This window comes from Equus quagga, chromosome 3, assembly GCF_021613505.1.
Source record: "Equus quagga isolate Etosha38 chromosome 3, UCLA_HA_Equagga_1.0, whole genome shotgun sequence".
NCBI lineage: Eukaryota > Metazoa > Chordata > Mammalia > Perissodactyla > Equidae > Equus > Equus quagga.
Genome location: NC_060269.1, coordinates 113,609,875 through 113,619,842, shown reverse-complemented (window position 1 = coordinate 113,619,842; position 9,968 = coordinate 113,609,875). Strand labels below are relative to the sequence as shown.

Sequence of the window (9,968 nt, the reverse complement as noted above, 5' to 3'; positions counted from 1 at the left end):
TGTTGCTTTATAATACTTCTAAATTTCTGGTAAGTCTAGTTACGCTGCATTATCTTATTATTTTCTCTTTAGAATGTTCCTAGCTATTCTTAAAAAAAGAGTTTATTTATACATAACCTCCATACAGAAAAGTGCACCAAATTTTATTTTTACAGCTTGATGAATATTCATAAAATGAATATTACATACCCATATACCAGAGAGATCACTAAATGTTCTTTAATAAGTGAGTTCCTAAGTACTTTATAGTTTTTGTTTTTGTTGTGAAGAGTACCCTATTTTTTAAAAATGTATTTAGAAATAGTTGTTACTGGTATAAACACTACTGATTTTTTAAGTTGTATCTGGCAATCTTGCTGATGTCTTGTTTCTTCTAACAGTTGGTTGACTACTCTATTGGTTTTCTATACAGATGGTCTTGCCCATGCAAATAACAACTATTTCTTATCTCTTCAAATCCTTTTGCCTTGTAGTTCATTTCTTTTCTCACACTGCGGTTGTCCAGGACCTCCAATATTGAGTTAAACAGTGGCAGTAATAGTGAGCATCCTGTCTGTTCCCAATCTCAGATGGAATTCTCCTAGAATTTCTCCAGCAAACACAACGTTTGATGTAGATATTTGGCATATGATCTTTATAAAACAAGGATATTTCCTTCTAGATCTGATTTTATAAGAGTTTTTAGTTTTTATTTTTTTATTATTATTATTCTTTTTTCTGGAGTGTCTGGTTTATTCAAACTGTCGGTCAGAGGCCCCACCATGGAGCAGAAACCGAATAGCTGGGAGCTGTGGGGCTAGACAAGGCAGGGATGTCCAGGTATCAGAAGGTAAAGGGAGCTCAGCTGAGCAGCCAGAGCAGCGTTAGGGCCAGGCAGAGCAGGAGAGAACAGGCCCCACCGAGCCCAGCCCTATTCATGGCCTCGGCATAGAACCTCGCCACCTCCTCATTGGGGTTGCCCTGGGCCGGGTCGAACCACATCTGGATGCAGCAGCCGCTCCCTCGGCTGTAGTTGCTGACCTTGTAGGAGTGACTCCAGATTTCATTACACAGAGCTTCAGGGGTGGGGAAGTAGAAATCGAAGGGGCGGCAGGCAGCTTCCCCTGGGCACTGGTTAAACCCTGTAGGGAGGACAGAAGATCTTTAGCTACTGGGCCTGGAACTATCTCTGGTTCTGCCAGCCCCATAACCTCGAATCTCCATACACCAGTTCCACACCCCCACCTCTTTACCTCCAAATCCCTCCCACCCCTCCCGCCCCGGCCCCCACCTGAGGTGCAGTTCCAGCCCTTGTGCCAGTTGGTCTTGCAGGTGTAGGAGGGGTGACAGTCTTCCCACCGGCACGGACAGTCCTCTTTGCACAGGGGCACATCCAGGATCTGCTCTTTGCTCCAGCCCTGGTCCACCTGCTGGATCCAGGGCCCCAGGTTGGGGGAGCACTCACAGAGACAGGTGTCCTGGATGAAGTGGCGTTTGCGGACGGCCTCCATTCTGCCACAGTGGTCCCAGTTGAATCTGTACAGGTGGGAGATGTCCTTATGGGCTTCCTGGCTGGTGGTGAGGGAGCAGCAGGAATTCTCTTTCCAGGGACTGCACTGCTCATGCAGCGTGTCCTCCGGGCCTGGCTTTTGTTTGTGATGCTTGGCGTCCATGCAGACATTGAGGTCAGTCCTGGGCAGGGCTGCCTGCACGGCAGCCACCCACACCAGAAGGAGCAGCAGCTGTGTTGTCATGGGCAGGGCCATAGCAGTCCCTGAGGAAGAGCTGTGGTCAGTGGCGCCAAGGAATGTGGAAGTGGCAAGAGTTTTTATTTTTGATCATAAATACTTATTGCATTTTATCAGTGCCTTTTCTGGTTCTATTACAATATTCACACAGTTTTCTCCTTTAGGCCATATGTGTGGTGAGTTAAATTGATTGATTTTCTGATGAATCATTCTTGCTTTCGTGGAGGTAAAACTTTCTTGATGGTATATTATCATTGTCATAATAATAATAACAGTTATTATTGATATACTGTTAGATTGGGCTCAATAATATTTTATTTAGGATTTTCACATTTATGTTTAGACGTGAACTATGCCTGTAAATTTCCTTTCTTGTTCTCTCTGTCTTGTTTTGGAATCAAGATTACTCAAGCCTCATAAAATGATATGAGCTTCTTTTGAATTTGAAACTTCATAGTATTCACCTGCAAAAATTGGCCTGGAGCTTTGGGAAAAGGAGATCTTTGATTTTCTTTACAGTTCCATTAGTTTTTATTAATTAATACAAATTTACATTTCTTCTTGTGCTAATTTTAGCATTTTATATTTCTCAAAAAACTGTTCATTTCATCTGTTTTCAAATAAATATGCTTCTTTTTTAAATTTCAAATTTATTAGCATATAGATCAAAATATTATTTTATTTTTGTAAATATTTCTCGCATCAGAAATAATTTCCTCCTTGCTATTCTGTACTTTTTTATTTGCTTCTTTTCTTTTTTTTCATGATTCGTCTGGTCAGAGGCCCACCATTGTTTTCCAAGAGCCAACTTGTGGTTTGATTGATCTCTGTTTTCTATTGTTCTCTATTACATTGACTTTCATCTCTTATTATTTCTATCCTTTGTTCTTCGGATTTACTCTTTTTCCAACTTCTACAATTTAATGCTTAATTTATTCGCTTTCAATCTTTCTTGTTCCCTATTAAACATATTTAAAGCTATAAATCTTACTCTAGTGCCTTAGCTTTTTTGACATGTAGTGTTTTCATGGATCATTCAGTTCTTACTATTTTGTAACTACCTTAATATTTTTAAACTTATTTTGCCAATTTTAGTACAAATTTATAGTCATTGGGATTTTTAGATATATGAGATTATTAGTTTCTAGACATGTAGGATTTTTATAACTTTTCTTTAGTTATTGATTTCTAATTTCATTGAATAAAATAATAGTCTGTATCAAACTGATTATTTGGAATTTATTGACACTTCCTTTGCACAGTTAATGTTTACTAAGTTTCCATGTGTGCTTAAAAAGAGCTCTATTTTTTCTTATTGTTGAATAATGAATAGAGAAAAAGAGTGTCTATACATGTATGCATACACTTTGGTTTAAGATTATTAATTATATTATTCAGATATTCCAAAGCTCTGCTTATTTCTTTTTGTCTATTTGATCCATTGTTTTCAAGAGAAAAATATTTACGTCTCCAGTTATAAAATTGATTTAGTAATTCTCCCTGAAGTTTTACAAGTTGTTGCATTATTCATTTCGAGGGTATATAGTTTACTTCATAGGTGCATATATGGTCATTAATATTTACATCTTATTGCTCTATATTGTTTTTTCAAAGATACAGCCTCTTTCTTTGTCTCTTATGATATATTTTGCCTCGAATTCTATCTTTTCAGGTATTACAATTCCACCCCAATCTACTTCGATTCATTTTTTGTGTAGTATATCTTATTACATCCTTTTGTTTTCAAATTTTCTATATTCTATTGATTTAAATGTGTTCCTTATAGACTTTATATTGTTATAACATTTTTGCTATTCTGAAAGTCTGTCTTTATATTGGTAAATTTAAACCATTCACTATATCTTTCATCTCTTATACCTCTTCTCTCCTTTCCTTTGGTTAAATTTTCTCCTTTGTTTAAAAAGCATGCATTCTTTTTTAAAATTATACGTTTTTTTCGTCTTATGGTTGACTCTAACCTAAGATCCACATTTATGTTTATTTAGTCCTACTGATTTCTTTAACTTATCCATGTATTTCAACGTCCTCAATATCCCTTATTAGCTTCGTCTCTTATTCCTTATCTTTAAATGTTGCAGGCCCCCAAGACTCAGTCCTCATCTTCTTCCCTTCTCCATCCTCCCTCCGTAGGTAAGCCTTCCAGTCTCATGGCTCAAATGTTACTTATATGCTGATGACTCCTAAATATGCCTATGTAGCCCAAACTTTTACCAGCCTCCAGACTTTTATATCCAATCTCCTTCTCAATATCGCTGCCTCTGTTCATTGGGGATGTCAACCTGCCCACAATAGAAGTCTTGATACTCCCCCGCCCCCAATAATTGTACTCCTACAGTGTCTCCAACTCAGTAAATGACTCCATCAATCACCCAGCTGCTTAGACCAAAGTCCCAGGAGTTCTCTCTGATTTCTCTTTTTCTATCATCCCACATTCAAACCTTCAACAGGACTCCTAGCTTTCCTTCAAAAGACAGCCCCAATCTACTCACTTCTGTCACCTTCAGAGCTATCATCCTCATCCAGGTCACTATCACCTCTCACCTGGACCATGGTAATTGCCTCCCGCCTCTCCTAACTGGTCTCCTCACTTACACTATTGCCCCCCCATAATCTAGTCGCCTCTTCAAAGATCTTTTTGTAACAAAAGAAATAGCACTGCACCGCCTACGAAAGTCTCCCACTGCCTTCCCATCACAATTAAATCCAAACCCCTTTCCATAGCCTATTAGCAGAGTGACCATATAATTTATCTATCCAAACCAGGCACTTTTGAGACTAAGAAAAAGCTCTATGAACCAGAAAATGATGCCAGGAGAAATGACCATTTCACAACCTAACCCTTCCCTGCTCCCTCAGCTCCAGCCACACTGGCCATGTTGTTCTTTTTTTTTTTTTTTTTTGGTGAGGAAGATTGGCCCTGAGCTAACAACTGTTGCCAATCTTCCCTTTTTTTTTGCTTGATGAAGATTGTCGCTGAGCTAACATTGGTGCCAATCTTCCTCCATTTTGTATGTGGGATGCCACCACAGCATGACTTGATGAGCAGTGTGTAGGTCCATGCCCAGGATCCAAACTGGTGAACCCCAGACCACAGAAGAGGAGCATGAGAACTTAACCACTACACCACCAGGCTGGCCCTTTTGTTGCTCTTTTTTAATGGTTCCTACATCAATGCCTTTGCACTAGCAGAAATTCAACAAGGATGTCTTAAATACCTAGTGTATGTCAGGCATTGTGTCTGGGGGTACAGTGAACAAAACCAAGTTTCTACTTTCATGGAGTTCACATTCCAGAAGTTCCTTCTGTCCAGAAGACCTTCCCCCCAGATTCTCACAGGGCTCACTCATCCACATCATTCAGGGATTTGTTCAAATGTCACCTCTTTGAAAAGGTCTTCCCTGAATATCCCATGTACAATGGCCTGCCCCCACCACCCCACCAATCTCCACCCCGGACCCTGATTGATTGTTTTTCATTAGCACCTGAAATTATATTTGTCCATGGTTTGTTTCTTATACTCTCTTTCCTTAGACTCTAAGCTTCAAGAAGGCAAGGATTTTGCCTACCTTGGTCACTGCTCTATTCCCAACTCCTGGAAATGCCTGAACCATCAATATTGTTTAATAAATAAATGATGAACAGTTCACTGGGGACATTTAATATGCACAAACTTTTCCCTTTGGGAGCATTTAACTACGTTTTTCAAGAATATTTAATAACAGTGAGTTCCTCAGAGGCATCTAAAGAGGGTCTCACTATCACAGCCATTTCTCTTGAAAAAAGCCCTTTCTCACACATTCATTTAATTGACGTGGCTGTTCTCCCTGCACTAAAAATTGGGCTATGCAAGCAGAATCCGCATATAATTCTGCCCTCTCTTAGCATCACTAAAACCCAAACTGAAAACACACGCGTGAAAGAGATGACGAGTCCTTCTTTTTCTGGAAACTTCCATGGCATATTGATCCACCTGTCTTCCTGATACAATGCTGCACTTTTTAAACTGTGAAGTATGCCCTTGAAAGGGAGCTCCGTCTTTCCCAAATACCCTCAGGGCTGAAGCCTGGGCTGCAAGCGCTCCTTAAGGGTGTTTCACCTGTGGCCAGAGTCCAGCTGGCTGGAGTTTCTTCAGGTTACTGCCTCTGCGCTTCAGAAAGCTCTCTGTAGATAAGCATGTGAGCGAGCATGAGCTATAATTATAAAATAACGAAATGATTTTTCTGTACAACCTATGGCTATCGTTCTCCTGAAGATTGTCTGGCTAGTCAAATATTTTCCCCTTATTCTGCCAGGTTTCTCAGAAATTTAATTAAAAAGGGCTTTGATGGTGTGTATCCAAGGGAAACCAATTCCTGGTTTTAACTAAGGAAGAAATGAATACTTAGAGCAAGTTGCTATGATGGTCCAAGGCGAGCACAAGGAGGGTTTTGAAACATTGAACTCGTATGCCAAATCCAGCCGACAGCTCAAAGAATTTGTTAAGAAAGATGTTTCTTTGGAGTAGAGAATATCATGGAAACATTTGATGCAACGTGACTTTTTAAGAGGTGCATGTCAAGTACTCCTCGGGAAGCAATTGCTTGGGTCCCTACAGTCATTCTGCTTTAAGCATCCTGTGATCTCAATTTCAATTATAATACTTCTTCAAATGAATTTTATTTATATATTTCAATCCATTATTGCCTGATTCCCTATGCTGTCTTTGGTATTCTTGCTCTGGACTGCAGTTATGTTCTGGCCGAAAGAAGGCAGCTTGTGTTCAAATACAACTAGAACAGGTTAAATTTTTCAATTAGATGCATGAAATTGAGGAAGACAATCTTTCCGCAACTCAATTTGTTTCACCATAAAATGGAGCTAGTAATACCTACCTGTCAGGTTGCAACGAGGAGTGACTGTGACCACGTGTGGGAATATTTGCCAACTACGATTTGGGATGAGTAAGTCTGGGACCAAGGTGAGGCAAGTGAGGAGCAAAATTTAAGGGGGCCCCCAAAAACCAGTCACCAAGGTAAATAATATTTAATGCAATACTTTTTAAAAGTCAAATCATGGGGCTGACCCAGTGGCATAGTGGTTAGGTTTGCGCACTCTGCTTCAGCAGCCCGGGGTTTGCAGGTTTGGATCCTGGGCGTGGAGCTAGCACTGCTCATCAAGCCACACTGTGGCGGCGTCTCATGTAAAACAGAGGAAGACTGGCACAGATGTTAGTTCAACAGATGTTAGCTCAGGGCCAATCTTCCTCACACACACACACACACACACACACAGACACACACACACACACACACACACACACAAGTCAAATAATGCAAAGTAATCCATGATGAACAAAATATCAAAAATATGGGCTCTGGGTATGAGAATGTGAGAGTTATAATCATCTGTTTGATAGGGGTATACAGGACAGACATTTAATCAACCGTCTTTGCCACGTCACACAGTTTTAAGACTGTCCTTTGTTTTCAGCAAGTGCTCTCAGAACCGGGCTGCCATCTGCTGCTGCTGCCTCACTGTCCCATCAGCAGGAAGCTCTTCGCAATTTACTGTTTGCTTGAGCTCTTGCTTTCTCTTCTTCGCACTGACTTGTTGCCTTTCTGACGATTCCTTCATTCTTCAAGCTCCTCCATTGTCCTCCAAGGGGCGCTCTGGTTCTTTTAAAAAAATGCCTGTTTTAGCGCAAGATTTGGTGCCAACAGTCCTTTAAACTTGTTTTTTTCTGACATTGGACTCTTGCACCAAACGCTGGCTTTTCTGAGGCTCTCAAGGTGACATATGTAAAAAGAAGCACCTGCTGCAGTGTACACTCTCAGGGGAGTTGTTCACACAGAGTGGCCTTCCCTGGTCCAGCCAGGTGAAAAGCCCATTGATGCAACCCACAGATTTCACGGAAACCCAAAGGCAAACAGTGTTTAAATGTGGATTATATGAAGCAAGTTTAGAAGTCTAGAACACGTGTCCTTGACAGGGAGAACTTTCTCAAATTCTCTCCTGTGCAAGCAGGGGCTATTCATTGATTTCTTGTTATCACCATCATCAGATGCCCATTTCTACCAGTAGTAACTATTCTTTACTGCTTACTGTGTGCTAGTTTCTGTGCATACATTCTCTCATCCAGTCCTTATGACATCCCTTTGGGGTAACAATGATTAGCCCATTTATGGATGAGGATGCACACAGACTTAGAGAGGCTATTGCATTTATCAGTAATAGATTCATTCACTTATTCATTCAACACATATTTATAAAGTTCCTGCAATGTTTGAGGCTCTGTGTTATATCTTTGGAGGCTAAAACTCTGGCTGAGTTAAGCAGAAAAGGCTTTATAAAAGGATACTCAGTGGCCTCACAGAATCCTGGGGAGATGTGGCTATACCAACAAGGACAGAGCTTAATGTCCCATCGCAGACCCAATCTGGTGAGGAAATTGTCAACCCTGGCTCCACTGTCATGGGTACTGGAAGATGCCATCAGCACCGCTACCCTGGGGACGAGACTGCCACCCCCACCAGACAGCATCTTTGATGTCCTTGCTGCTTTGCATCATTAGCTCTCCTTTCAAGGCCTCATTTGGAGCATCTGTTTGGAAGAACATAAGTCACATGTTCACACCCTAACTACAGGGAAGCCTGGGAACATGGGTGTCCGGGGACTTCTACAGTAGGAGGTGGGCTGGGTCTTCAACAAAGATTCAATTACCAAAATATAGAAAGGGACTTCAGATGCTGATACATCCAGAAGAACGATAAGTGACTACATTGGGTCCTTGCCCTTCAGGCACTTACAAACTAATGGAGAGAAGATGCACACAAATGACCATAGTTTGTAAGATAGGCCACTGAAATGATGTGGAAAAAGGGAGCTTCTTGTGGGGAGAGGTGAGAGATCAATTCTGGCCGGAGGTAGCAAGACAGACTCAGAGAAGGGATTGCACTTCTGCCGGGTCTTAAAGACTGGAAGACTGCGGAGAGAGAACAACAGTGAATGGGTCAAATAAGAAGGACGATTCAAAGAATAAGGCACCCAGGCAAAAAGTCCCAGGTGGGTTGGCAATGATGTGTCCTCACTGTGCTAAGTAGAGAGCTAGAACGGGAGGTCTATTGCCGAGATCTAGACGTGAGATGATAGATCCTAGCCAAGGTGTGTGACCACGGCGAAAGGAAAGAAGGAGTAGACTCAAGAGTAATTATGAGAGAAGGATCACCTGAGTTCATTTCTCCTTTTAGTGCTGTCCTGGTTAAAATTCCTTGTGTCTATGATAATTTGAGTAACGTCTGTCTCCTCTATCTGATGGGGCCTCCGTGAGGCAGGGAGCACGTCTGCTCTTCCCTGCCTCGTACACCCAGTGCCCTGCACTGTGTCAGTTGCATAGAAAGAGCTCGGTGGATATTTACTGAGGGGAAGATAGGCGGATAAAGAGACTGATACATAATTAGATAGAGAAAAGGAAATGGAGATAAGGATGATTCTGAGGTTTTCGGTCATATGGAAGTCTTATAGACATGTTGAATTTGAGGTTCAAAAGGAACATCTCAGGAGACTTTTTCAATGGTTTTTGGAGGTGAGGGGAAAATGATTTCTAGCCTAACAGAATTAGGCAGGTCAGTCAGTTCTGTCTAGGTGTGCAACGGCTAACACATCTCAAGTGTGCATTGCAATGATGACATCTTACAAATGCAGGATAGAAAACTGCCTTTGGGAAAAAATGATGTTTGAGTATTGCCTTTTATTTCACATTATCTGTGCCACTGTTCACGTATTCCCCTAACTAGTACAAATATTCAGGACAGTCCTATGTGGTCTGAGTGGAGAGGCATCTCCTCTGACGAGCTTTGTCCAGATGTCTGTCCCTCACACTTGCATTGTGAAACAGAATAAGAGCAATAGCCAATCCAGGTGGGGAGAAGAAAAAGAATTCATGTCAAAGATGCAGCCCCACGTTCCCCCGGGGGCACTAGAAGTCCATTAGGAGCCCCCAAGAAGGATCTGTATGAAAGCGTGCCTTGGTCTTATGGCGAAATTCATCTCAAGAGCTGATTGACTTTTCAGTGAGGATGTATGTTTGTTTTTTCGTCTTGTTCTCCTGGACTCACGTGACCCGAGCAGGGTTGGGTGGCTAACAGGAGTGCAGGATCTAAGGAATTACACAGCACTGGAGGCTTTCCACCCAGCTCCCCTGGTAACAGCCAGGTGATAGGGGACATTTGATAAACTAAGCTG

At 41.5% G+C, this 9,968-nt stretch overlaps 1 protein-coding gene across 1 annotated transcript; it reads right to left on the bottom strand.

Annotated features, from left to right (window-relative positions):
• Positions 1-840: 840 nt before the first annotated feature.
• On the bottom strand, positions 841-1,745 carry LOC124237651 (folate receptor alpha-like). The gene is made up of 2 exons (XM_046657568.1): positions 1,271-1,745; positions 841-1,121 (listed from the first exon to the last, which is right to left on the bottom strand). Exons 1-2 carry the CDS (start codon positions 1,743-1,745, stop codon positions 841-843), a joined length of 756 nt encoding a protein of 251 aa, XP_046513524.1.
• Positions 1,746-9,968: the final 8,223 nt, after the last annotated feature.

Coding starts and splice junctions, on each gene's coding strand:
- LOC124237651 (XM_046657568.1), bottom strand. CDS start 1,745: ATGGCCCTGCCCATGACAACACAGCTGCTGCTCCTTCTGGTGTGGGTG. Junction 1,122..1,270: donor GGGCTGGAACTGCACCTCAG/GTGGGGGCCGGG, acceptor TCCTCCCTACAG/GGTTTAACCAGTGCCCAGGG.